The sequence below is a fragment of the Falco naumanni genome, chromosome 1 (assembly GCF_017639655.2).
Source record: "Falco naumanni isolate bFalNau1 chromosome 1, bFalNau1.pat, whole genome shotgun sequence".
In the NCBI taxonomy this organism is placed as follows: domain Eukaryota; kingdom Metazoa; phylum Chordata; class Aves; order Falconiformes; family Falconidae; genus Falco; species Falco naumanni.
This window is the reverse complement of record NC_054054.1, coordinates 23,544,911-23,572,796: the sequence shown is the minus strand read 5'-3', so window position 1 is coordinate 23,572,796 and position 27,886 is coordinate 23,544,911. Positions and strand designations below refer to the sequence as shown.

The 27,886-nt window shown below is 47.5% G+C and overlaps 1 protein-coding gene across 1 annotated transcript; it reads right to left on the bottom strand.

Annotated features, from left to right (window-relative positions):
* Nucleotides 1–1,416: 1,416 nt before the first annotated feature.
* On the bottom strand, nt 1,417–27,886 carry PURG (purine rich element binding protein G). Its single transcript, XM_040585700.1, has 2 exons — nt 27,777–27,886; nt 1,417–26,581 (listed from the first exon to the last, which is right to left on the bottom strand). The coding sequence occupies exon 2, from the start codon at nt 26,566–26,568 to the stop codon at nt 25,558–25,560; it is 1,011 nt and encodes a 336-aa protein (XP_040441634.1). The 5' UTR covers nt 26,569–26,581; nt 27,777–27,886; the 3' UTR covers nt 1,417–25,557.

Sequence of the window (27,886 nt, the reverse complement as noted above, 5' to 3'; positions counted from 1 at the left end):
CCATTATCTTGAGCCCCATCACCCGCTCCCCCATCACCCTGCACCCACCGCTGAGCCCTGATGCTTTCATGACAGCAGTGGCACGGCCCTGGGAGAGGCAGCTCCAGCAGCGCTGCCCTGGGGACAGGAGCAGCCACCAGAAATCAGCTAGGGAAGCAAATCCACGTAATCTGGGGTGATGCACCAACGCTCGGTGCTCCCAGGGACCAAGCAGAGCCCACCGCCCTCTGGTTTGAGGCTAAAAGGCAACAAAGGAGCGTTTAGGGGTACAGGCACTGCATTTTTGCTGAGGGTGGAAAGCAGACGTACCTGGCGGCACCCTCCACAAAGCCAGGCTTCTTGTTCCTGGCTTCTCCCCACAGGATTCATCTCTTCCCTCTCCTTTCCGTGCTGGTGCCCATTGCCATCAGCCGTGCTGCTTGTACTGCGAGGAGCAGCAGGAAACACCTACAAAACCTTGATAAACTGGGAAAAAAAGCCGGAGGGAGGTCAGGGGGGAGGAAAGAGGCAAAGAGAGGGGGGATGGGCCCTGGAGAGGGGGACAGATCACTGAAAATGGACCCCATGGCCGTAACATATGCACAGGGACAGTTTCCAAGGGGAAAGAAGGGTGACAGCCCAGGCCCTTGCATGGACTCCTCTGAAACGATCCTCTTACACACAGACACATCTTTAAAGGAATACAAAATGCCCTCCTGCAGCAGCCTGCAGCATTTTTAATCCAAACCCAGCTTTTTTTAGGGGAAAAAGCCTCAAAACCTGAGAGCCTTGCAACAGGTTTTCTTTGCAAATGCGGGCAAACCTGGAATACTGGCTTTTTCCTTTTATTGAACCCACTGGCTGATTTGATTACGTCCCTGGAAACGCATGTGCAAATTGGTTTTCCAGCCTTTTGAGGGCACTGCCTTCCAGCGCGACGTCTCCAGTGACTGATGCCAGCTCGCTGCTAACGCGATGTGCTGTAAGACTGAGCCAGCGTCAGATGCCGATGCCCACAGCGTTCGGCCGCTCGTTGCTTTCAGTGAGCTCATAGCCATAAATCCCTTCATTCTCAAATGCAAAATACTGCCGTCAGAAATTACTTACCCTCAAGAAATGCGTTAGCAACAATTTAATCTCTTAAATTAAGCGGGCTGAAGCACGGCTGCTCCTCTGTTGCGCACTTACCGGATAGAAGGGTCTGATGATGAAAGACTGGGGAAAAAAAGGGCGTCAAATTGAAAAGCCTTGGGGAGATGGATGCGAGTTAACCGAGAGAGAAACATTTATAGTCTGAGTCTCGGCTGAAATGATTTCCCTTCCCAATCAGACGGATTTCATTCTCGCCTTCATGGGAAGTGACCAAAGGACAGCCGCCACGCAGGCACCTTGGAGTGGCGATAAATCTGATTACAAGAAACAGAGCAGACAGTTAAGACTACACAAGTAAGCAAATTTATTTTAAGACAGAACAAATATCGTGGCAAACAACAATATGCAAATTCAGTTGAGAACAGGGGTAAATATCAGACTTTGTTTTCAAATCGATATAAAATATAGTCAGATTTTATTTTGTCCAAAAAGCAGCTCGCGTGGGGGCAGGAGGGGGTTTGGGAGGGTATGGGTCTGTCCACGCCATCCGAGGTGGTGTCACCTGCAAAACCTCAGGCTTGGGAGGTGGCTCCTCTGCCAGCAGAGATGGGTGATGCTGGGAGGAGATGGAGGTGCCTTTGGGAGCTCCAGCTGCCCTTTGACTCCAATTTTCTGCCTCCATTCTCATAAAAAGCCACAAAGCAAGGGGCAGGTTCATCCCCTCCGAGATGGTCACGGGGATGCCAGTTGCTTTTTAGGGTTGGGTATCTTTGAAGGCACCTGCACCTCCTCTTCCTGACTGGCTCCTGATGGACCGACCTCCCAGGGCTGAACCTACCAAGGCAGCAAGGGAGCAGCTCACCTCGGATGCCGAAGGAACAGGGCGAAATCCCCTCCTGGTGCGAAGGTGCTGGCGTGCTGCTTTCTAGAAAAGCCATCCCAAATAAAAGCAGACATAGAAAACATTAGATTGTCAATGATGCTTTGAAACAAATTCAAGTTTATCATTATTTCTTTTTCGTGAGCATGTGTGTGTGTGTGTGTGTGTCGACTTGATACAGACAAGAAAGACGTGAACTTCAAGCTCTGTTTCGGCATGTCGTCAGTTAGCATCCGCAGAAGCACCATCGGATACGGAAGAGTTAGCACCAGAGAGTTTGGAGGACCTAACTGATAACATGCGTCATTTGGAAAACCGGGGGATGGGTTGGGAATGGGCGGTGGGGGGACATGGTACAGTCCATTAGAAACAATACAAGGCAATTCATGAGTTTTCATACAGTACAATACAGTCACTGATCAATTAACCCTTTCAGTACAGTACATGACAAGTAACACTTTGCACCCTGTTAACACTAGGAAAGGAGGCTTTGGGCTGGAGGGAGGTGGCCAGTAGTTTAACCCTTCTGCCTTTTAATTTCAGGGCCTTTGGCTTTGGCTGCTTTGCAGATCATGTCCGTCCCACCCAAGCTCAGACAGCCCATCCCTAGCCTGGCTCCCAGGCGGATGCGCTGGTGGATCAGGATTGCCACCAGTCCATCCACCCACAGCGAGGTCTTCACCCAAATCGTCCTGGTTTGGACAGGGAAATGGAGAGCCACCACCCTTCTGCCCCATGCCAGCCACCGAACCAATGAGCAAACCTCAAATTTGAGTTCCCCCCTGGCCAATTCTGGTGCTGAAACACGCAAAAAAGGGTTCAGAGGTTGAGTTCAGACAGCCCCCAGCAAAACCCGCTTCCTCCCTCAGGCATAGTGAGAACAGGGTCCATTGGAAAAGTGCTAAATTACAGTACATTGGCATTTCCATATGTCGACTACTGAACAGCAAAACAGATTGTTTGAAAACAGAATCAGTATCGTACAGTAAGTTCACACTTAATTCTTCACCGTTTCTACACTTGTAACACATGCATTTTATTTCCATTAGTTTAATGCCAGTAGGACCAACATCCTTCAGAACAATGATCTAACATTAAACAAAACTTTCTAAGAAAAATATTAAGCATCACATAAAGTTTCAGATAAACCTGTTAATTAGCATCACAAGGTACTCAGATTTACATTTAGGAGTTTTCATGCCATGACTTTAAAACACCTTTTGGTTAATATCCTGGGGGGATAGCGGGGGAAACAAACTCAAAAAACAAACCAACCCCTCAAAAAAAGAGGAAGAGTTGGGGAAATAAGATAACTATCCATGTGTATACACACACACACACATGCACGTACACGTGGATAGGTGCATGGGTGTGTGTGCATTTTGAGACTGCTTCCTGCAATGCACAATTTATTTTGATAAACTTGACTCATTTCAAGGGCATTTGCATGGGTCCAAAAAGACTTTCAAGGAAACAAACTCTAAACTATCACGGCAAATTAAAACGTTTCCCTTGGAGAAAAAGAAAAGGTCGATAAAACATCACCTGTGTGCCATTACAATGCGCTTCCCATGAGCTATCTTAAAATCCAAACAACTAAAAATCCCTACAAGAGCTTTTTTCCACCTAAAAGGTCCTTCCAAAGCCAGAGGTGCTGTGCTAGGCTTTGCATTCAGGCCTCACGTGTGCCGAGCAGGAGAAAACACTTACTTTTACCTTCCCGAAGGACAAGATGCCAACTCAAAAGAGCAAAAACTACACCTGTGTGGGAAAATAAAAATAATAAAAATAATAAAAAAAAAAAAAAGAGAGAGAAGAAAAAAGATTTGTTCCGAATCCCCCTTTCTCAACGAGCTTAATTTCCAAGGACTCAAGGAGAACGGTGAGCTCGCTGGGGGTGTGTGAATTTTCTGAGGGGTACACCTATATCCTCGTGACAGCAAGTGGAGTGTAGGCTCTCAGTCACCGAGGTACCTTCTGAAGAGGCTGTCCCCTCAGCTGCTAGCGTTCTGGGGGGCTCAGATACAGCAGCAACATCACCAGGTGCTATATCTTTAAAGCTAGGTTTGCAGGGTAATTTTAGCTGGGGGGAGAAAGAAGAAAAAAAAAAGAAAAAGATCTGGATTCTATTTACATTTCCATTTTTAAATCCAACGATCAAGGATATAAGAGCATAATACCTTGGGCTGCTCAAGGTTCATGTATTTTAACTACCTTCAGTTCCCACTGAATACCCGAACGAACCCACTGAAGAAGGATGCTTGACCCGAACCCAAGCAAAACCAGCCACCAAAACTGGAGCTGGTCAGCAAAAACACTTTACCCGCTGCAACAAGCAAACCCAAGACACTTTTTTGTTGTTGTTGCTGAAGGTTATTTCCAGCATGTCTGCTTGCTAGCAGTGAAGGAGAAGACCTAATTCACTCCTCTCCAAACTGATCGTGCTGTAATGGCGGGGTTTATCCATCAAGTGTCACCGGGGAGAAACTCCCACCAAGGAGTATTGCCAGAGGACTCGGATTGACTATTGGCTCGTCAATGAGGATGAGCAGGATTCCCAAGTGCGGATACCCCAGTGTGAAGGAAACGCAGCACCCTCATGACCACCACGATTTACTTGCTACTACGGAAAACCCACGAGGGCTTTTACAGAAGCGCAACACCATCGGTTGATTGAGAGTGGATGGTTCAGGACATCAAAACCCAGATTATTCTGCATCCCAGGGATCATCGCTCCCATTTCAAATCCTAGAGATTTATGACTATGTTTACTACAAACTCTACCCTACTGATTTCTTGCTGGCAAGGGAGCTCTGGTCCCTGACCAGCCGTACTGAAATACCACAGGAATTTAACAAGAATAGCGATGTGCATCTGAATTGCCTCCTAACACGAGACCTGACCGACTCCTAACTCTGCTTTTCAAATTCAACAGCAAACCCCAGGGTTATTATGCTCCATCTTCTAAATCATCTCTAAGTCTTTTTACTTAAAAATATCTTTTGTAGTTTAAGCCCACAATCAATCTCAACAGCACTTTCAGTACAGGCACAATGATGGCTTTTATTGCAATGGCTTGAGCGCAGTCTTTATTGATACCAGCATCTCAGACTGGTTTTAACTCCGCTGTCCCATGGACTCACCCTGCAAACGCAGACCGGGGGTCTCCTACCAAAGACAAGAGAGTCTGCCCTACGCTTCTCACTCCAGGTCTGCATTGCATCCTGTGGTCCATTCAATTCCAAGTGTAAATCAGACAATCTTGCACCATCCTGATCCCTTTTTGAGACTTCTGTATCTTTGGTGTTTCTAAAAGCCATGCACTTGGGTCTCTGGATGACCTCGAAGTTTACAACACCACGTCTGCCTGGACATCAGTGATTTAGATGTTCATTCTGTTGTGTAAAATAAGCTTGGATGGGTTTAGTACCCGAATTTATAAAATCGCTAAAGCATATGTAATGGAAGTCAGGCACCAGACATCGGTCACATACACCTCAAAATTATCTTCTGATGGCCCCTAAGTAATTAACACCACACTGAAGAGGCTAAATAGACTGGGGAAAATAAACAGTTCAAAACTCAGTGCTAACAGTACTTACAAAAGTGCAGTGCTCAATCGAGTCAGAAGCAAAGTGACTACTAGTACTTAAAGTGCTAGTTTCAAAGTCGGTTTGGTTCAGTGTCCAAAACACGGGTAGAACGTGGGGGTATAGTTAAGGGTGAAATTAAAAACAGACAGCACTGCAACTGCACATGCCACACCAAGAGTGCTTCAAATCACACCATCGCAGAGAGATGCATAATGCTACGGCTCAGCTTGTGAACACATACGAGAGCAAACGACTGACACCTTTTAGGTTACTATATAGAACAGCTCCATCAACTCCATCACTACAAACCCATTCAGAAAGCAAGTGGCCACAGCTTACAGAAAAAAAAATAAACCACCCCAAAACCAAGAGTCTCTCGGAACATTTACGAGTCTTTGCAACTAGGATACTCAAAGTCTAGCAAAAGCAACCCTGCCCCGTGTCTGCAACAAGCTTCGGCCGACGCTTATCATGCACTTTACAGAGGAGTCACGCCGCAGGCTGCCTCCTTTTACACGCTATCTTACAGTTAGCCTATTTACCTATTTATTTGTGGTTTGCTTTTATTATTTTTTTTAAGCTTTCTGACTATGCATTAAGCTGGCTTTTTTCTCTTCACCACCCTACCAGTCCAAGGACAATTAATGCAAGAATAAGACAGTGAAGGCAGTCTAGTAAACATTGACATTACTAATGTCCCGTCTTTGTTTTCATGAAGGAAAAGGCTCCAGAGAAGGACTTTGGATCAGCATGCTCCTGGAAAAAGGCTGGAAAAGGAGGATTCAGCCCCACGGACGTCAGGCACTTCCCCTTTCTTTCTTTAAACATGCGCTTCCCACTGACTGCCCCGCTGCCCATTCCAGCTGCTGACAGCTGCTTTTTTGTTCCCTCGTGTCGAGCTGCAAGCCCAACCCTGCTTTTATACTCATGCTGGAAAAGCAACAAGTGCTCACTGGAAACAGTGCAGGAAACCTCCCCGTTAAGGTCTGCGCTGGTCCCAGTCCTCGCCCCAGGCTGGAAGTGGCTCCTTGCAAGCAGTGCTCACTGTCCCCTCACCACAGGAGCTCAGTGCTTGCAAAAACAGGGGAGGGGGGGTGTCTCCCAAAACAATGAAATGAAAAATGGGAAACCAGACCTTCAATTCTCACTATGTTTCAGCAAGCACCCCAAAAAAAAGGACACTGAATAGCATTAAGTGACTCCCCAGGCCTTGCCTGCATCACTGTCAACTCTTGCAGGTGTCGTACGAGGCAACAGCTGGCTGTCTGGTGGGTCTGAGCCGGGCACAAAGCTTTGTTACAGGGAAAGCTCTTTTAAAAAGTATTGACTTGCTGGGGTTGGCAGGGTACGTTGGGTGGTGCTTCAGGTACAGCCGCAGACATCTTCTTAACCAGGGAGCAAGCAGATGGTTTTTCAGAAGCAGATAACACTAATACCCGGGGAGGGGGGGAGAGTTACAAACCCAAATCACTTATTTCCACTACTGCCACAAAGACCTGTATTTAAACTAGCAAAAAGCAAGGTCAGGCATCCAGGGGCTACGGATGTAGATCCACTTTTGCAGACATACAGGTGAAAAGAAAGGAGCCTGGAAAAGATGTGGGAGCTGGAAAAGGACAGCGTGAGGTTGGTGGTGCCCCGCAGTGAGGAGGGCAGGTGTACGGTGGGGAAACGCAACCATCTCAGTCCACAATCCAGATACAAAAAAGTGCTAAAGTGATATATCCAGTCTCGTTGCCAAAGCCAGCAAGGTCTGGGGAAAGTACACACACACGTGTATGTGGCCATGGCCCTGCCACTCAGTGAGAAGCGAGTCCATCAGCAAAGGAGAGCGAGCGTGACAGGGAGAAGTGTGCCAGCCTGCACGCCACGGCTTTATCATAAGTGATGGTGGAGTCTTGCGGGATTAAAAGCAATCGTTGAGCATTACGCTGGGCAAAGAGGCATCTTGCAGGACTGTATTCAAGCCTGATCTTGCAAGACTGGTATATATCACCATGTGCTATATGTAGATCCTGGAATAACATTTGGTTTAAGTACCGTTGATCTCAACCGAAACTTTGCATGTACTGATGATTTACCAGCCTGCAAACTCCCGTACCAAACCTGCTCATTTTCCAGGTCTTTTCATAACATGTTCTTCCAATAGTAAGGATTTTTGGCAGATGATTTGGAAGTGGGTAATAAATCCAATGCTAGAATGCTGCACCAAATCACACAGTAATTCCCTGCACTGCTCTCACAAGGAAGTTTACACATCATGTTGTGCTTTTGCTGCTTTAGTTGGTCCTAAAGACACACTATTGGCCACGTCGGAGACTCATTGCAATTCTGCCTCCACCTGGACTGGCAATCCTGTGGAAACTTTTAAAAAGAAAAGCTGTTACAGGTTTTCTGGGAGAAAAGGCTGCGTGCTAGCCTGTGACCCCACCTTCAGCCTGCGCTCTGGGTTCTAAAGGTATTTGTAAAATCCTGCTTCAGCCAGTGCGCTAGACTTTCACCTAAATATTCTTGGCAACTTGTCCGGTCTCCAAAAAACAACTCATTTGAAAGTTTATTAGAAGCAACATTTTATTTTTGGAGGCAGAGGCTTTTGCTGCGTCGAAGCCTGCAGATATCTGTGAGCCACAATTAAATGCTGATTTCCAGTGGTAAATAAAGCGATTCGCAGACACAGCCTCTTGCCGAGTAAAACGCGATCCCAGATCGCTCGGTATCAGAGTCATCATGTGAACTGAAGATGCGGGGCCATTTTTAATTCTATGCTAATTATCGCAACAAAAACCAGATCCTGCAGCAGAAGACTGATTCTGGGAAGAAATAATCATCCATCTTTTGTAGTCCTAGCTGTGCTGCTCAAGAAGAAGCTTGTTTACAAAATGGCAATCTCCAGAAACAGGCTGTGTTATTGTTGCCTGAAAAAGCTATATATTCAGATATGTACTGCTACCAGTCTGGGGGCACTCTGCCTGGGAAATTCCACTTTGAAACTAAACCCTATAAACTTCAAGCATAGGGAACCATGTCTTGTTCAACAAATCCCAGCTGTAGGGCTAATGCAACCCACCGTATCACAGAAATGAAGCTTGGAGATCCCTGCTTTGAAATTCATGCTTTCAGTTTAGAGAAGGAAAATCATACAACCTTTAAATTATTTATACGTGAAAAGATGCTGTCAATAAAAGCATCAATGATGTGCAAACCAAAATGAAATTCCAGATGCAGACTTTCTGCACTTTGCATAGTTACTTAAAGGTGGAGGAGAAGCATCTTCTCCCCCAGCCCTGCACAAAAATATCCATCGTGCAGGATGACATAAAAATGCCCATTTTTGTATGCAGGAAAGAAAAAGCCACATATAAAACCATGAACCTGCAGAACAGTTGTGAAAGGAATGGGAAAATACCCCAAGAAGCAGGCATGCAATGTTTCTGCTCCCTCACGTACCACCATAGTCCCTGAAGAGGCTCTAAGACCTCACTTAAGGTCTGCACTACAAGACTGCACTACAAGACTATCTCATGGAGACGTGAACCTGCACAGTTGAGTCACAGCTGAGCAAGACACCAAGCACCTCTGGCAGTCCTCCCGTTGCAGCAGTTTTTCCTTGACCATCAAGATACGATCTTCATCAAAGAGCAAATGCATCCAGGGGAGCAGTGTGTACATGACAAATTTATTCACAGGGACCTTGTGCCCACAGCTGCTGCTCCTACCTGGGGATGCCAGCACCACCAACTCGCCGCTGCAAAAAATGCTCTGCTCGGTGTCCTCCATCTCTTCTTGCTGGGTATCCACACGCGTCGCTAGACGTCGATGATGCCTGCGTCCAGCTTTATGAAGCACGTTCCTGCAGGGTAGCAGAATAACTCCAATTCATCGCCCTGCTGTAATGATGGTGCCTGAAGAAGGGAACATTGGACCACTGGGACCGCATGTTGAAAGCAAAACATTTTATTACCATCGGTTAAGCTTCATAATGCACACTTACGAGTAAGATAGAGGTTATATGGAGATCACTTTGCTCGCTACCAACTACAGCTTCTGGGATTAAATGCAGCAGCTGTTGAGCGGCGCGTAACAGGACCAGTGGAAAGAAAAAGAGAATAACGTACAGTTGAAATGGCAGTGGGGGTGGGGAGCTTGGCAGAAAACAATCTCCTGATTTGAAATTCAACCAGAAATCTTTTTGTTCCTGCTGTACCAAAAGCCGCAGCATCCTAGACAACAGCTGATGACCAAGTACTGCCCTTGAAATGCACCCCTACCACCTTGCATGGGAGTTGCAGCACAGACACGACACGCGAAGATCAGAGGGGACTGCTTTTGCTTGGGGGGGGGAGCGCGGGGTGACACCTCCGCAGTCAATGGATCAAGCCTAGGTACAAAGCAGGATGCTGCAAACACAGGAGCTCCTGGCTCGTCTAATTGCAACCCCTTCTCAGGGTACACACATGTTTATCAGAAGTTTTGCATGGCCATGAAGGCAGAAAGGTGGATTACAACTCGTGTATAACCAGAATTCAGCGTGGTTGGCTAGCTCAGCCACAACGCTCTGCAAACGCTCGCCTGGTGTCGATTCAGATGTGTGATTTTTCATTTGTTTTCTTTAAGTTTCCATGCAATGTTTTTGACAGTAAGTGCCATCCTGAGATGGTTTCTAAAGAACCAAAGTTTCTGCCTTTCTGCCAGCACGAATTGCACATTCAATCGCAGATAAAAAATATAGTTATCTTTCCTAGAGGTCACAGGTCACAAAAAAGCTATTTTGGACCATCTACTGAAGAATCACTAACAAAGTTTAACAGCACCAGCTTTTTTTAGGCCAAATCAGTTTACCTTCCAGCCAGTCTTCTACAAGCAGCTTCAAATTGCATCAAGCTCTGTGCAGAGGAATGCTCTGTTGTCATCTCCCCTTTCCTGATATGACAACTCTTATTTCACATTAGTATCTGCTTTGATATGAAATTCAAAGGAGAGGGAGAAAATACCTTCACTAGTAAAAGAGGAATCCAGATATGCTACCACAAAACTACCAGGTTTTCTTCTTCTAGAAAACAAACTGCTTGGCTGGAAAGGTGGGAAGGTCTTGGAAGACTGAAAGCCTGGAGGAGGCTGGTGTTTAGGCTGAGGCAAGTGAAAAATACCCATGCCTTAGCTTCTTGCTTGTCTGCTTTTTGCACAGCATCTTCAGCCTCGCCGAAAGGAAGAGGTCGGCGTAGATTTTGAGCAAGCAGAGAGAGCACCTCTAGGGCTTATTACAACAGCTGAAGGGCTGCAGGATGGAGGAGGAGGATGAACTTCACTTTGTGGAGAGCCTGAGAAGGTGAGGAAGTTAAAAGGATCTTCCAGCTGGTGCTTTTCTCCTCCTGTGGCACAGAGGGGCTGAGAAGGCTGCACCTCTCTGAGGAGGGCACTTCAGAGCCTAGCTCAGGAGGAGGTTCAGAGATGAGCAACAGGGGTGGCAGACCAGGCCACCCCAGAGAGCTGCCATGCTCTCCAAAACAGCCTGCAAAGTCCAAGCTATGGCTCAGTCTTCACTCTTACCTTTTGGCTCCTGCCTCAAGAGCTTGCTCCTCTATGTTTCTGTTCCCCTTTTGCAGAGCTTGCAGAAATACTTTGGGGGTGACATCTTTTCCTTTACAGGTTAGCCAGCAAAAGCGACTGCATCTTTGCCAGGTTTGCAGTTGCAGTGCCTTCCCATTCTTAGATCATCTTAGAAATGGCAAGAAGCTTTCAGAAACCATGGGCTGCTGTTGAAACCTTGTGTGGCTGTGGGTTGTCTGAGAAGGGATAAGCATGTTTAGAGAGGTTTATCCGTACTTTAGAGGGTGTCTCCTAAGAGGTGAGAAAAGCAACAGGTTAAACTGCAGGTTGCTGCTGCAGGGGGGAGTAAATGGACACCACCTCTGCCTTACGCTCTGGATTGTGGGTTTGCTTGGGGATGCACTCATGTCAGCACAAAACACGCACTTCCAAATAAACTGACCGTTTTAAGCTGGTTTTAAAATAAAAGGGTCTGTAATATGCCTTCACCAAGATAACCCACAGTTAAAAAAATGGCAGCATCCACGAAAAGGTTCATCAGGTGACTGTAGCACCTCCCTCCTTTGCCGCCGCCTTCTTTTTTTTTAATAAGATAGCTAAAAGGAACTTATCACTTGCTAACTCAAAGGCTCACCCTGACAGCACTGAGGGATGACTGTGCTGGCGTAAGCAGAAAATGCTATTACCGAGCACAGGGGCTGGGATGCAGCAAGCTTACATGCAGACTGCACGCTGGCACATGCCGATCCCAGGACAGAAACATCCACACACTCTCCAGAGCAGCTGCCTTAAGCACCAGGCAAGAGTGAGAAGTCCCATGAGGCAAAAAAAGGAAGGTTACAATAGGTTGGGTCCTGCGGTACCCAGAATAAAGCTGTTTACACCTTCCCTTTGTAGTTATACTGTGATATACAACGTGTGGGCAGTGGTCCCTTGACTAGTTCAGGTCTCTGTTGCCACTGTGACCCAGGTCCCATGTGTGGGCTCTGATGGTCCCTGGTCCTGGTGGCCCCCTGCATCGCCACCCACTGCAGCAACTGGAGCCAGCACAGGACTGTAAGCAAGTAGATGGGAGAGCTGGCAGAGGTACAGCTCTTATCTTAACATCTTGGTTGTTACTTAGCTGTGGGTATGGTCATCCCACATACTTGAATTTACTAACCCACATCAAACCCTTGGGTCGATTCCCAAACTGATGTGGAAGCACCTTGCTGTTACGCATTGCGGAAAAAAGGCAACTCCTAATTATTGTGCAACTCATCTAAATGTCCTGGGGAGGATGAAATCCTGGCAATGTTTAGCTCAAGATGCACACTTCCAGACTGCAGCCTACTTTTGTGTTCAAAGAAACAAAATTAAGGTTAGGTATAACAAAGGATCCAGGCAGAGCATCGAGTTGCGGTGAGAAGCAAGAGCCCAAGCTCAGAGCAATACTTGTAGCAGACACAGTAAAGCTCATCCCCGGGGAAGCTGTCATACATTGTCTACAAGCGAGGTGTTGCACATTAGCCGTGGGGAGGAAGCAGCTAGCCTACGACACGCACATCATCAAATCTGCCCCAGGTAACTGGCTCACGCAACCCTACTCGACGTGAGAATGATCAGAGAGGGAATGAACAGCTGTACGGTTAAATAACTACTCCTTTGCTGCAGTATCACCTCAAGCCCCACGTGAACCTGCCTCAACCTAGTTAACATCTCCTAGAGCCCCACCAACCACGCAACGGCTGCAGAAGCAGATGAGAGCTGCAGAACAGGATGCCTTTTGTCCCTGCAATGGTTAAGGCCAAAGTGTACCAAAATAGACACAGAGGAAAAGGACCGCCTGGGAGAAATATAACTAGTTACGGATCTTTTTGTCCTACATCGGCTGCAGCAGTTAGCAAATGCACGGGGATGGAGGGAACCGAGGCACGTCTGGGCTTTGCACAACATTTCCAGAGAGGTTCATAAGCAAGTGCTTAAAAAAGGTGGTGAACTTCTGAGGAAAAACCCTATTTAGGGCTCTTCAGCCAGGATGCCCACAAGACATGAACCAGAACAATAAATACTCTTAGTGGTCAAACTGGCAAAAGGAATGGCACAACCAGCAGTGGGCCCTGTAAGCAAAACCAGAGGAAAATGGCCCTATACACTGAATCACATAAACATCAACAGGGGTTGCTACCCATGCTGCTTTAGTGACCTCCATGTTTTGCAACCAGACAGAGCAAGAAATAAGATGCCAGTTTAAAGGATACGCTCTGAGATAAAAGGCACAAGGTTTGGTTCACCTCCTGAAACAGTACCTATTCCCAGCTTTATAAGTAAGTGTTTGAGCCAAAAAACTATCCCTAATGTTACCAGGATGGGGGGTGGGGTGGGGGGGTGGATTATTAAAAATGCTTAAATTAAAAAAACTTCACCACTAACTACAGTGATGTGCACACAACCTTTGGGAAGGGTCCAACAAAACCTTTTATATCTCAGACAGGAAGGAGAGTGATCGCATCAACACTACAGCTTCAAAGGACTTAAAAGTAAATAATTTTTCATGATTGGGGGTGGAACAGGAGACGGACATGTTAAATTGACACCAGCTGATAGAACCCCCTGGTCAGAGAGCTTTTAGAAGCTAGAAACCCATAAATGGTTTAGTCAAACAAAGTTTTAGGGCTGGCCCTTGGGCTTAGTTCTTCCCCTGATATTTACCATTGTGAATTTGCAAAAGCATTGGAGCTCAGAGAAACACAGCTGTCTGCTCCAAAATCCCTCCTGGATTGGAGGACTAATTGCTAGGCACAGGCACACTAGAATAATCCTGCCAGGAAAGGTGAAGAGAGAAGAAAAGCATTCGGCATGCACTACGTTAGAGGATCTAGGATAAACACTACTGCAAAGAACTGAATCAAAGCCTTGCCCTCTGTTCTTGGCTGTCAACAGCCCCTGCTCATCCCTGCTGCGATGCCTAGCTGGGATGGGAAAATCTCTTTTAAAAGCGGCACCAGCCCAATAAACTCTTTCTAGAGTTTACTGGCATCTCAGCAAAGAGACGGAGGCAGCTCAGTTCCCTTGCAAATATCTGTTCCGACCAGTGCTACAAAGATCTTGGGCGTGTTCAAAAATCTGGAAGGAAAGCAAAAGCAACTATCGTGAACACATCCCGAACAGAAAGACATCTGTCGGCTGCATACTGAGTTTCATTGAATTGGGGTACCACTCCGCCACCTCTCCTCTGCCTGAACCTACGTGCTGTCTCTGGGCTTTAGGTTCCCCCTGCAAGCTTCCCAGAGGAGAGACGGTCTTTTCACACCAGGCAGTTCCCAACCGCCCAGCCAACTCCTTCACGCTACGCTCCAAGCAAAAACGACCATTTGCAAAACAGCAGCAGTTGAAGGGGAACTTCCAGAGACAAAAGAGCTCTTGTTCAACACCAATTACCGACGGAAGCGGTGGAAGCGATGCAAATGCCAGACTTTGCCCACCGTGAGCCCTCAGGTTTGCTCCTGTGCTGCGAAGCCATCAGGGTCTGCCGCTCTCAGCACACGGCGTGCTTCAGCTCACCCTTTACAGTGGTAATGCAGAACAGCGGGGATAATTAATTTATGTTAAAAATACCAGGACTGCATTGACACATTCAGCTTTTCCCCTAGGAAGAGGGGGGAAGAAAGAAAGAGCAACTGCTGCTTGACAGATGTTAGTCATACGCTTAAATGCACTTCTGGAAAGTGCTCGGCTATACGTGTCGAGTGATTATAGAGCAGTGTGAGAACCTGCACGAACAGGGGGAACTTCTCTGTAGTTATACCTACACAACACTGTCAGCTCTCCTCGCAATAAAAATGTTGCTAAGGAAAATCCAATTAACTTTCAGTGCAGCCAAAGCTTCTGGGAGCTGGGAAAAAAAAACCCAACAAACAGACTTCTTGAGGCAGTTATCTGGCATGGCTGGGTGGGCACTGCTTGCAGTACAACCAGGAAGGAGATGGTGACACAAGCACATTAAGGCAGGGTAGCTGGAAGGCTTTCTGAGCCACATAACGTGCAGCTCTCCACCCAGGAAATCAACAGAGGAGCTTGGAACTTCTCTGGAGGATGGAAGGACGTCCCTGTGGAAGACAGAACCACCTGGGGCTGAATGCCAATGCTGAATGTCTTGCTTACTTGGGTGGTTTTTTTTCCCCCAGGTCCTGATAATGACCTGATGTTCTGACTCTGTTCAAAACAGAATGAGCTCTTCTATGGAGTGTTTTACTGAAAGATTGTGAAAAACTGAAATTTGAGTGCTGGTCAGTTTTGCTTTGAGATCCCAATTTGTAAGAGACAAGTAACAGCAATGCCAAACTAACGCTGCGGAAAATCATGAGCCCACAGATGTCAGAGGAGGGGAAGATGGAGCACGAGCACAGATGACGATGGTAGGAGAAGAAGCAGGAGAGGCAGCATGAGCAGAGAGGAGGGCTAGTTAAAGCTAGCAAAGTCCACGTAAATATTTTGGTGACTATTCACATTATTGTGTGATGGAAATACACTTTTCTCTAACAATCCCTGGAGATGTGGGAACACAGAGGAAAGCCTGTATTTCCAAACAAATTGGCACAAGGAGCTTATATTGTCACTAGATGCATTCTTTACGGTTGTGTTTAAACAGGTATCTTGTTAGTGCTGGAGCTGCTGCTCCTATTGTGAAGATGGGGAAAGTGTCGTAATATTTAGTATTTAGGAGAATATTTAATGTTTAGGAGAATGCCTGTTGATGGGACACTTTTTCTACGTCCCATTCAGAAATAAGCAGAGGCATGAATGATAGATCGTGTTCTGCCACCCCATCACATGTAGAAAAGATTTTTACTGAAAAAATGTGTGGAAAATGTGTATTTTAATAGTCTGGATTTTCTAAAACTATTACAGAAGGGCAAGAACTACAGTACAGACAGAGAGTGAGGAATGACTGCCTTGGCAGTAGCTCTGCCAAAGAGGACCTGGGAGGACACAGAGTTACAAACTGGTCTGGAGGCAGCAAGTATGCAAAGGTTCCAAAAAACCCAGAAACCCTTGTACCATTTGGAATTCTTCCACCTGAAGCCGGTAAAATCACAGTGAAAATACCTCTCCCGATTTTGGATTCTGTAATTCTGGATTCAAGAAAAAGACAGACTCATCAGAAAGCAACAAGAACATGATGAGGGCTAAAAACTACCCGTGGTGGAAAGCTTTGTATTTGCTTAGAAAAGGATGCAGAAGAGACTTGACAACCATCTTTAATTATGTAAAAGAGCTGCAGCAAGGAAGGGAACAAACTGTTTCCATGACTCCTCTTGAGAGCATGGCCTGTAAGGCAAAAAACAATAGATGGAAGCAAGGGATGCAGGGGCTGGACACCAGGAAAAGTGTCTGAGAGTAAGCAGGGTGAGCCACTGAAACAGCTTGGGGAAGGAGGGAATATCCATCACTGGAGATGTAAACAAGCAGATTTTTTTCCATGTTGTTCAACTTGGGAAAGATATAGATGCTTTTTGCTGTGTGGACCCTGAAATGTATCATTAGAGGCACCCTCGTACTTGGAAATTTAAGTTTAGAATCAGGTAGGTTACTCCTTTGTAACTTTCTGCAGACTACAGAACGCCAGCCCGGCTGAAACCCAGTGTGAGGAGCGGATCAGGTTTAGCTAGTCCCAGCTCTGAACGGGGGACTGCGCCTGGTGTTCTCCTGGGGTCCCGGCCCGGTCTCCTGTAATACCACACCTACAATGTCCTCCTGTCCTCCTCGCCCTTAAGACTTCTTTGGTCTTTCCTCCTTCTTGGAAGGGAAGTTGGAGGTGGAGGAGTTCTTGCAAGGCTTGTGAGACTCCATTCAGGATTGAAAACCCAAATCTATTGAACAACAACCCGGTGTTATCGAACAGTACACTGATACAACTTCATACGCAACAGCGGAGAAAAAAAAGTTGGAAAAGCGAGCAATCGAAGGTCAGGAAGTGCCAGAACTAAGGATTATCTGAGTAACCTTAATTCCAACTGCTTCAGACATATGCATAGACAGCTTAATTATGCAATCTCTTACAACTTTCCCTCCTCCTCCAGCATATAGGTTTCTTTTTCATTCATCAGTCTGTACGCAGTCCAAGCCGTACCTACGTGTACCTTCCAAACACTGCACACGTATCTACTCAGTATGTTTCACACCAGATTTCTTCTTGTTTTGTTTTTGGAGATCATCAGTACTGATCACTACCAGATCGTCACCAACGCTTAACTCCAAATGAACTTGTCTTTATCACACCCCTTTGAGGTAGGGAGGTATCATTCACACCGTTTTATCTGTAGGGAACATAGGCAAAGGCAGAATAAAGCCAAAGTGATCCAGTCTCCATTATTAGGAGGCTCAGCTTGAAATACTGACAGCTTTTCCAGAGTCCTCGCAATTATTACAGCACTTCACTCGTTCAAGGCACAAGCTTTCAACAGCTGTTAACACCGACTGCTTCTCCACATCAGACCTCAGAGTACCAACGCCAGTGCCCAGGAAAACACAAGCAATACAAGTGGTGATCATCTGCAAAGAGTCTTGTTCAAAATTACACAAACCCCTTTGCAAAGACAGGCACAGAGTCTGTTTTTTGAAAGCTGCTTTCCTGCCCTCTGATCCCCTCCAACCTTCACCAACACCTTTCTTTTGCGATGGCAAAGAGCAGCTGCCCCATTGATCATAACCCTCTGTCAAACAGCCCTGGCTAGTTCCTGGAGCAGGAGGCAGGCAGAGCAGCGTGCAGAGCAAGGCTCCGATGAGAAACTCATGCAAGCATCCATAAATTGGGATGGCATTGGCAAACTTTACAGGCCACCAACACTTGTACACTCCCCTAAGCTTCTGCAGGTATTCCTGGGCAAGCTCCCAGCACAGTAAGAGCTAAGCCACTTGAGTATTGAAAAGCAAGCTGCAAAAGCAGTAACTCCATCTGTCGGTCTCACTTGGCCCCGACGGGTCTGTCGGCAAGATTCAGCGCTTACAGAGTGTGCCACTGCTGGACAGATGTGCCCCAAAGGGGGAGGAGAACCAGCCAAAGAGACCTACCCTGGCTGCCGAGAGGAGCGTTAGGATCCAGGCTCTCTGCCTCCTTCCCCAGCACCGCAGGACTCCAGCGCTGATGGTGCCACCTATTCCTCCTACCACAGACAACACCAACATCATGCTTCCAGATTCCCTGGAGCACGAATCTTGTCCTCGCTTCCCTCCACCCCCTCCTGCCTTTTCACTCCTCTGCCTCGGTGGGAAGCACTTTATCTCTGCTCTTACTCCCCCTCTCCCTCCGCATCGTGCCAACAACATGTGCTCAGAACAACGACCAGATGGGAATACTTGTAAGAGCCTGAGGTTAACCCGTGTATTTTATCTCACATACTCTCTGCTGTTTTGAAATGCAGATTCTATTGCACGCGATTTGTAGTGTAAAGATTTAACGTTAATAGCAGAGTGCATTGATATTGCTTGTGAAATCTGTCTCCCTGCTCATATTGCATGTTGAACATCTCCAACACGGAAAACAGAAAAGACAACAGCTAACGTTTTAACTTTCCAGGAGGGAAGGACCTGTTAGAAGCAGGGGGGGAAATTACAAGTTTTAGTATGTATATGCATATATGTATATTTAATATTCCTCTCTCCCTTCTCTCTATTTTAATTTTTGCGTCACATATAAATTCACAGATGTTATCTCAGCCCTGTGCTTAGTAGGGCTGGGCAGAGAGCCTTAGCTTTAGTCGTCTTCCAGCAACCCACACAAAGGGCAATCTTTTCCTCCAATTAATCTGTGTGGCAAATGATCAAGATGAAAAAACAGCTAGACACAAACTCCTTCTGCCTCTGGAATGGATCTCCCCCACGGCGGTTAAGAAACCCATCCGACCGGCTGCATCACCAACCAACAATTCCAAGGCAGGAGCCACTACCCTGCCCTGATGAATACCAGTACCTAGGATGGGTCTGAAACACCTAAAAGATGGAATATGTCTTTTTTTTATTTACAGTGGCTACTCTGCACAGAACTAGCAATTTCCATACGTCACCCCAAGCATTTTGAGGTAGCCTATCAAATTAGGAAGATGAATCAGCAAACCATTACTGATGGTTTTATTGGGGTGGTGACCAGGCACCTCAAGGCTAGGCCAGTACCTCTGGATACAGTACAAACACGGAACACGTCCAACAAGCATGAAAAGGCCAGAAGGTACACATCCAGCGTACGCCTTTACAGAAGTTCATGTATATAAGAGAACCCCAAGGCTGTGGGTTCACATTTTCGATAATGCCTCAGCATGTGGAAGGAATGATCTAATTACATCATCACAGAAATGCCAAAACAACATCCGTCTTCTGAAACCTCAATTTATGCTTTGACATTTCTGGAAAACCTATTTTTAATCTACATCATCTATCAGGAGTTCCTGATGTTTTATTTTACCTCAATGGTTTAAAATACTGCTGCCTTTATGGAGGTACAGGTGGGAAAATGAACACAGGCATGACAAAATATTAGGAAGAAAAATTGGTGTCAGCCCATGAAAGTTTCTGCAGATTTTGGAGAAACAGAGCGGCAAAAGATTTGGCTTTAGCTTTTTCCAAAACACGCAACTCCAGAAGCACCTTGGCCCCTAGCCGGGGCTTTTTTCCTGTGGCCATGACAGAATTCAGCCGGTTTTAGGCAAGACCGGATCACCCCCGAATGTTTACAGCCGTGATTTTGCAACACTGACGGGCTCAGCGATCACGAACTGCACACGTGTAGGATGCGGAGGGCGACTGAGACTCTCCCCACAAGCCACGGTCCTGCACGAGTTCCACTGCTACCCAGAAGAAAAAAGCCCAACGGGTGAATCTTGTTTCTCCAGGTGCTCAAATTTGCTTGCTTTTGCATCTACACAATGAAATTTTAACGACTCCAGATGGAAGGGAAAGGACAGAGGGCTCAACAGAAGACATCACTACGCTAGCGTTAATAATGTAAAGATGAAAGACCCACTGCCCAGTGGAGACCATGCCCTACAGCCGAGAAACAACATGTATATGGCATCATCTGCAGGTACGAGGCCAGCTTAAACCTGCTGCCACCTCAAGCCATCCCCAACACACCCATCAAGGGGACAAGGTCCGTGGTCCCAGCCTGCTGGGTGTCTGTGGGGACGTATCACTCTCTCCCAAGCAATCTCGGATATGCCGGACAAGCTTTGCTCCCCAATACCACCATTCACACCGGCGGGATCAGCGCCGGAGGGATGATTTGGTTCAGCAGAGGCCATGGGGTGACAGCCTCGCCCCAGTTTATGCAAGTAGCTTACGTCAAGGGTAGCCTTTATTCCCACTCTTACTTGGATAAACTCCTTATTTCAAATACAACTTTTTCTTGAAAGGAATGGAGGGGTAGGAGGGGAAAGGTGAATTTTAGACATCACAATACGTCAAGTCATGAAAAATACAGGGCATCTCAATTGTGGAGGAAGCAGCATAGAAAATTAAACAGAAGGCATACTCTTCCTGAATAATTATTTTATAAATTATATATATATACTGTATGTACAGCAAAAGTAGGAATGCCATGGAACTAAAAGCACTTACTAATTAATTTTTGACCTGGTGCAAAATCTGCCCAATAGAAACACAATAATAAACCTTTTTCTGCTATAAAAATTACCATGTTTGATTAAAAGGGCTGCAAGACAAGCAAGCGGTAGGCTCCTAACCACTACCAACTCCCTTCCTTGTGAGTTTAGGTCACTTTAATAGGCCATGGGAGGGGGAAAAACGATGCAATCATTAGACTAAGACATCTTTAGCAGAAAAGAAAGTGTGTTGACATTAATTTTGGTAATTGCTTGCTTTTTTTTTTTTTTTTTTTTTTTTTTTTTTGCATAACAGGGGTTTTTAATACTTCTGCTTGGAATTTTATGAACATGGTACTAGAGATTTGCAAAGGCAGGGGTTGTAAAATGGCATTGAAACACGATGTGGCCAGCAGTACCTGCAGCTGCCTCTTCCTTACAGCTCTCACCTCACCTCAATGATGCCTCCAAGGAAGAGTTCTGCCTTCTTTTGACTACATATTCCCTTGCAGCTTTGCCGAAAACCTAAGGGATGAGAGCACTTAGACGCAGAAATCTTACAAGGGCCGTGACAAACAGCATGCAACCATCTCTCTGTGAAATAACGCGTTTATCCAGACTGGTAGTAGGAGAAAACTGGCCCCTCTTTAGACTGTGTACTTCAGATAAATAAGATCGTTTTACTACGAACTACTACAGGCTACATTATACTCACATAAATATATTAATGCCTATATGTGAATATGAACTTGTATATATTGGATACAGATAAGAAACACTTACGACGACGAGTAGATTACCAATAACCACTGCAGCTTCTTGCTGGGTAAAGTCTGTCATCCAGACTCGACGTGATGAACCCGCGACAGCAGGTTTTTGCCACCCCCTCCGGAACACCCGGTGGGTGACCCTCACCGCACCAGTGCAAAACACTTCCCGATCCTTCGTTAGCACGCCCCTGTCTCTGTGCTTTGCCGAGAAAGCTGGCTGGACAGGCTGCACTCAATGCAACCCCCCACCAGGTGCAAGGCAGGGGAAGCCCCCGCAGCCCCTTCCACCCAGGATAAGCTTTTTAGGGATCGCCCCAGCTTCTGTGCCAGCAGCGGGGAAAGGCAAGTACGAAGAAGCTGCTGGACTCAGCTTTATCAAGACTATACGTGAAAAGCAGCAACGCCGGGGGGCCAATTTGCAGAAGGGGTGAGGAGCTGCAGCGACAGCGGAGCTGAGGATGCTCAGCAGCTCTGCAAATCGCTTAAAAACTTAAAAAAAGAGAAATCGTCCCACTCCTGGTGGTTTGAGAGGATCCTCAATATAGTGCCTGTCCTCCTCTAACATACGAGTGGAGCTGGACCGAGCAAGTACGATAGGTCTCTAACAGACACATGCATGCAGGAGACGGCTTCTTTCAGCATTAGACTACGTTACCAAAGCATCCCCTTACCAGAGCGGGAGCAGAAATGTGCTCCTAGTATTATTTACACAATATAAAGTGCATTACAATTTAGTTATTGAACTGACAGACTTTCTGCCGGGACCATACAATTTTGAAACAGAGGTGAGGGCTTGAATAGGAAATTCTCTCATGAGAAAAAGAGGTTCAGACTGGTGCTCTTCACCCTGTCCTCCCAAGGATTGTTTTTGGCCGTTCTTTCTAGTGCAAATAAGCTTTGTGTTTTCTCAAGTTTAAGGGACATGGCAGTTTCAGGGCATCAGGAACAAACACTTAAGATGCATTAGGGATTTGGTGCTCCTGAGCATCTCCATGGGCCTTCCTGCATGTGAGCAGCCCACATTATCGCCGTCCTCGGAAGCTGAAGACGCACTGCCAAAAATAACAAGGAACCCGTTTCCAAATCTCACCTTTAAAGTCTTGCATTGCTACATTTCGAGTGAGTCTGTATTACCCTCCAACAAAAACATCTGCAAACATCGGCACTTTCCATCCTGGTGGAAACCTGCGTGGCTAGTGGTTTACCCATGGGTGATGGGCTATGAATGTGAAGATCCTGATCCAGTTTTGGATACTAAGGTGCATCCCGTGCCGGGGGAGTAAATGCATTAGTGGATCCTATGGAATACCTGCATGCCAGAACCGCGCCCAACCCGGCAGCCAGCAGACGCTGAATTCCTGGGTGATATTTACAATAAACTAACGCCATCGGAAGGCCAATTAATTAACAAAAGACAAAGGGTTTTTAAAAAAAATGTTCAGCAATAAGGAAAGCCATTTCACATCTTTTTTTTCTTTTAAAACAGTGAAGAAAATATTCCTTCCAATCAATTTGCCCATCGCAAGTATTTTCCTCACCAACGCTACAGGAACACTGGGAAGGCATGATCGCTTACAACACATGCGGTCACTCGGGTTAATTCCAACGTAGGAGCTTTTATGATCCCTTGAAGCAAAGGCAGGCTGGGACAGGGAGATGTCAAGCTTGTAGGGGAGGAATGCCACGTAGAAACAGGAAGGAGAGCATAAAAAGTTTGTACATTCATAGCTCCAGTTTGTTGGAATAAAAGTTAATTTTTTACTTCAGGCACTGTGACGGGAAGCAGCAGTCAGCGATACGCTAACGTACGCATCAAGGACTCATTCATTAAACTCTGGTTTCACACCAGTAATAGGATGCAGAGTTATTTTAACGGTGGTTTTGGTGTTTTTTTTTAATTGACCTGTTAAAACCATTGGGACCAAAGCCCTAAGAGCGACGATGAACCAGTACTCCACCTAACCCCCAGCTGATTCATCACGGTCCGCTAGCTGTTCAAGTGGTGGAGTGAGAACATCTCTCCGAGAGTTGAAAAAGTACCTGAAAGAGTGATCTACGCAGAAATGGATGGAAGTTTTTGACACTAAGCCAAAGGCTTGGTTGCTCTAACTGCTATGTGTGGTTTTACCTAAAGGGGGAATCACCTAAAACAGTGAAATTAACTTTCTTACTTCTTGTCACAACCGTAACATTTTCCTAAAGGTTCTTTGGTGACTTTGGTGCAAGCTTTTATTTTTTTTTTTCTTTTTTTTTTTTTTAAAGTTAAAACAGATCAACTAGTTTTAGTACCCAAACTAAAGTCCAGATTATCCTCTTGGTTCCCAACCCTGCCTCCCCAACTTTTCTTGTTATGGTTAAAGACATTAACAGGTAATAGCATTTGGAGTGAGCATGGCCATGCAGGTGGGTCCAGGCTAAGAGCAATGAATGGTCTGGTTGGAGATAAATATGTTTCTCAATAGATTAAAAAAGGAAAACGTGTACTGGTTGCATGGAGAAATAGCTGGTCCACGTGCATTAGGCCACTCTTGAAAAAACCAATTCAAACAATTATAAATATCTGGTTAGACACAGTAAAGCCTACTTCAAAAAAATTCATAAAGGTGGGCAACACATTACTGGGAGTACTTGGAGCTCAATCAAACTCCCACTGGTTTTGGAGGGGAAGGAGCTGGTCGCCCAAAGGCTGGAAAAGCCCCTTAGGTTATAAGTACTCATGTTTTAAGAAACAACAAAGAATTTTCAAAACCTTTCATCAACCTCCCAAACAGGTAATTGTACACATTTTCCCTCCAGGCAGAGAGTTTATATCATGAGATGTAAAATTTACATTACAGAGACGTCAGCGGGACAACACTGAAACCTGGTGGTGGGTGATTAGGTCGAATTGCTTGATGGCAGCCCCAGCGCTGGGTGGGTGGGAAGGGGGCGATGGCGGAGCACGGATATTACCTCCTAACAACAACACCTGTAAAATCAACACAACAGAAAACCCGACATGGCGTTAACCATGGCTTCCAAAACGCACTATGGGTAAACATGAGAGGGATGCCTTTCGATACGAATCCAGTGGTGCACCAAACCCCCCAAGGTCTTTCTCGCAGCGGCAGGAATAAAACACCCGGGTGTTTTCCTCGCACGTGTAACATCACAACTGCATTAATCTCAAGTTTGGGAGAGAAGTTGGGCACCCCAGTCACAGCGGTCCCTCCACCTCCAAATACCCGCTCCACAGCCACCCGCTGCTGGAACCCACAACCACGCTTAAAACAAAAATACATTTTGAAATTTTGGACAAATGCATTAAAAATAAAAAAATCAGCAGCCTCACATGGGCAGAACATGTAGATGAGGAGTGGGTTATTATTCATTGCCACTAATTCAGAAAGCTTAGCACTCGAGTAGAGCTTCGCTATCCTGGGATACTGGGGTTATTTGGTCAGCACAAAACCACAAAACGAGTAACACGTCTTCCGCACTTCACCAGCACACTACTAAGGTCTGACCAGTTATCGAGGTTTTACCCATACAGACTATCATTTCCAACCCAATAACCAGCAGATGCCAATTTTAAAACCTCTACCTCTCCTCATACGCATACCAGCAATTCACATGAAGCTGACTTTTGTCGTTAATGCCCTACAGCTATGCTGCTCAGCCTTTTGACCGAGTACAGGCAGAATTCAGTCCCGGAAAACCTGTCATAAGCAGAAACGGATACATTCCAGGTTTGGGTTTGGTGTTTTGGGTTTTTTTTTTTTTTGTATCACATTGAAGTGCAACACAAGCCTTATCTAGACTATTTAAAGGTCAGAGTGCCGGACTTTTTTTGTGCTGATAAGCGTACTTCCATAGTCTTCAACACTCGAAGCAGCTGACTCATACGGACTCGGGAGGTTGGTACTTTCAAAAGACATACGGAGATGTTTTGGGCGTAATTTAACGTGATAACCAGACTCCTATAACATTACATACTGGAGTTAGCAAGAACTACCAGAAAAGGACTTTACAAAAAAATGGGGCAACTTGAAATTACTATAGGTCAGTCCCTCTCACCAATTTCTGCTTGTTTTGTTTTGTTTTGTTTTGTTTATTTTGCCAGGTGGCCAGTCCAATGCACTCTATTCAAGACCCTCTTGCTCTTCACCACTGTCCCCTCTGGCATCCATTCTTTTTTCTTTATGGCTGTTGTAAATTCTCCTCATCTCTTCTTCGTACTTGATAAAATTTTCCCCAAACCGTGTCCATGCTTTGTATGGAACCGTGATGGTGTTACGGTAGGGCGGCCTCACCTCACTTACCTTCAGGAAAATGCCGTACCTGTTGGATCCCACGTCGAAGTAGAAGCGCTTGTTGTCCACTCGGAAGGAGGTGCCCTCAGGGAGCTCCGGGGGCTCATCGCCTCCCCCCCGGCGATCCTCTATGTCCCCCTCGCCATATTCTTCAATCAGCTGGACCAAAGCATCCCTGAACTCAATCATCCCTTGCGCTGGAAGGACGATCGTCTGCTCCTGTCCCAGGCTGTGACCAAAATAACCCATCATGCCAGGTCCCCTACTCATGGTTTGTCTAATCCGCAAGAAACGCCCTCGCTGATTCTCCTTCAGGTCCAGGTAATACTTTCTGTTGTCCCTCTCGATGTACTCCGTTTTGAGGACGCTGTGAGGGTGCTCTTCGGAGCCGACAGACACCGGAGGTGAAGGCGGCGGGTGCTGCTGTCGCCTCCGGGGATGCTGCTCTTTGCCATTGCTGTGCTCGTGCCGGTGACCATGGCCGCCTTTCAGGCCCAAGTGGGCATAGTGCTCGATGAAGTCCCCCAGGCAGTCCTTCAGCTCGGCAGCCACGGACAAGGAGAGGGTCAGCTTGCTTTTCCTGATGTTGTCCTGCCTGCCTCTTCCTATCCAAACCTCGGCGATCTTCAGGAAGCGGCCTCGGGAGCTCTGTTTCACATCCAGATAAAATCGTTTTTTCTGGATGTCCACCCTCTTGGAGGCCAGCTCCTGGATCTCCATGCAGCCCCCCTGGGAGGAGGCCGGGTAATGGTACTGCTGCTGGGACTGGGAATAAATGCTCCTGTGCAGGCCAGAGCCTCCCAGGTTCCTTCCTCCTCCTCCTCCTCTCCCTCTTTCCATCTTTACTAATCAGCTGGAAATAATACATAACAGAGACACAGATGACAACATCAGCACCAGGGGCCTGCTCGGCTTCTCGGCGGCAGCTCTGTTCGGCGCTGCTCTCCCTACAAAGACGCCTGCATCCCTCTCCGCTGCCACGGCACGCAGCATCGCAGCAAAAGGATCCCGGGTGCTCTTCCCCTCCCCTGCTCCAGCTCACGGCTCCCGCCGGCCGGCCCATGTCCTCCCAGACAAGGGAGCCCTCCTTCCAGCGGCACACCGGCCCCAGTGCCCTCGCAGTGTGTCCCCTCCCTGCCCCATAGCCCCCCAGCCCAGTCCCTCTGGCACTACAGACCCCGCCAGCTGCCCCCGTCCGCTCCCCTGCAGCGGGGACAGGGACCCTCGGCAGGGTGGGTTGGGGTGCTCCTGTTGTGGGGGGCACCCACCCCCCCGGGGCTCCAGCTCCCCGCTGCAGGGTCCTCCCCCATGCGTTTGCCCTCCATCACCTGCCTCTGCCCTTCCTCCCCAGGGCGCTGGAGGGGCACTGGGGTCTTCCCCAGCTCTGCCCTCCTGCCCCTCCCAGTGCCCCCGTACCGCCTCCCCAGTACGCCCAGAGCCCCGGTACTGCCCTCCCGGTGCCCCCCATCACTGCATCTCCTGCCCCAGTGCACCCACAGCTTCATCTCTTGGCCCCCCAGCACTGCTCTCCTGCCCACTGCAGTGCCCCCAGTACTACTCTCCTGCCCCCAGTGCCCCCCGTAGTGCCCTCCTGTCCCCCCCACTTTCCTCCAGTGCCCCAGTACTGCCCTCCTCCCCCTCCAGTACTACCCTTCTGCCCCCCACTGCCCCCCAGTACTGCTCCCCTGCCCCCGCCTTGCTCCAGCACTGCTCCCCAGAGCCCCCCATCACTACATCTCCTGCCCCAGCACCCCCAGGGTCTCATCTCCTTCCCCCAAGAGCGCCCCCAGCATCCCCAGCACTGCCACCCTGCCCCCAAATACTGACCCCCCGTGCCCCCAGTGCGCCAGTATTGCCCCCCAGAACCCAAATGCTGCCCCTCACAGCTCCTCAGCAGTGCCCCCTCGCCTCCCAGTGCCCCAGTATTGCCCCCCCAGTACCCCCAGTACCCCAGTATTGCCCCTCCGTGCCCCCAGTACTGCCCCCCCCAGCGCCCCCCAGCACCGCCTCTCCGCCCCCCCCACCCCGCCCCCCGCCCGGTCACTCACCCCACAGCGCCCATCGCCGCCGTTGCCCTTCAGCCGCCGCCGCCGCCACCGCCCGCAGCCGGCGGCCCCGCCGCCCCCCCGCCGCGCAGAGCCACGGGCTGGCGCACCCC

Excerpts from the sequence above, each read along its gene's own strand:
- PURG (XM_040585700.1), bottom strand. The coding sequence starts at position 26,568 with ATGGAAAGAGGGAGAGGAGGAGGAGGAGGAAGGAACCTGGGAGGCTCT.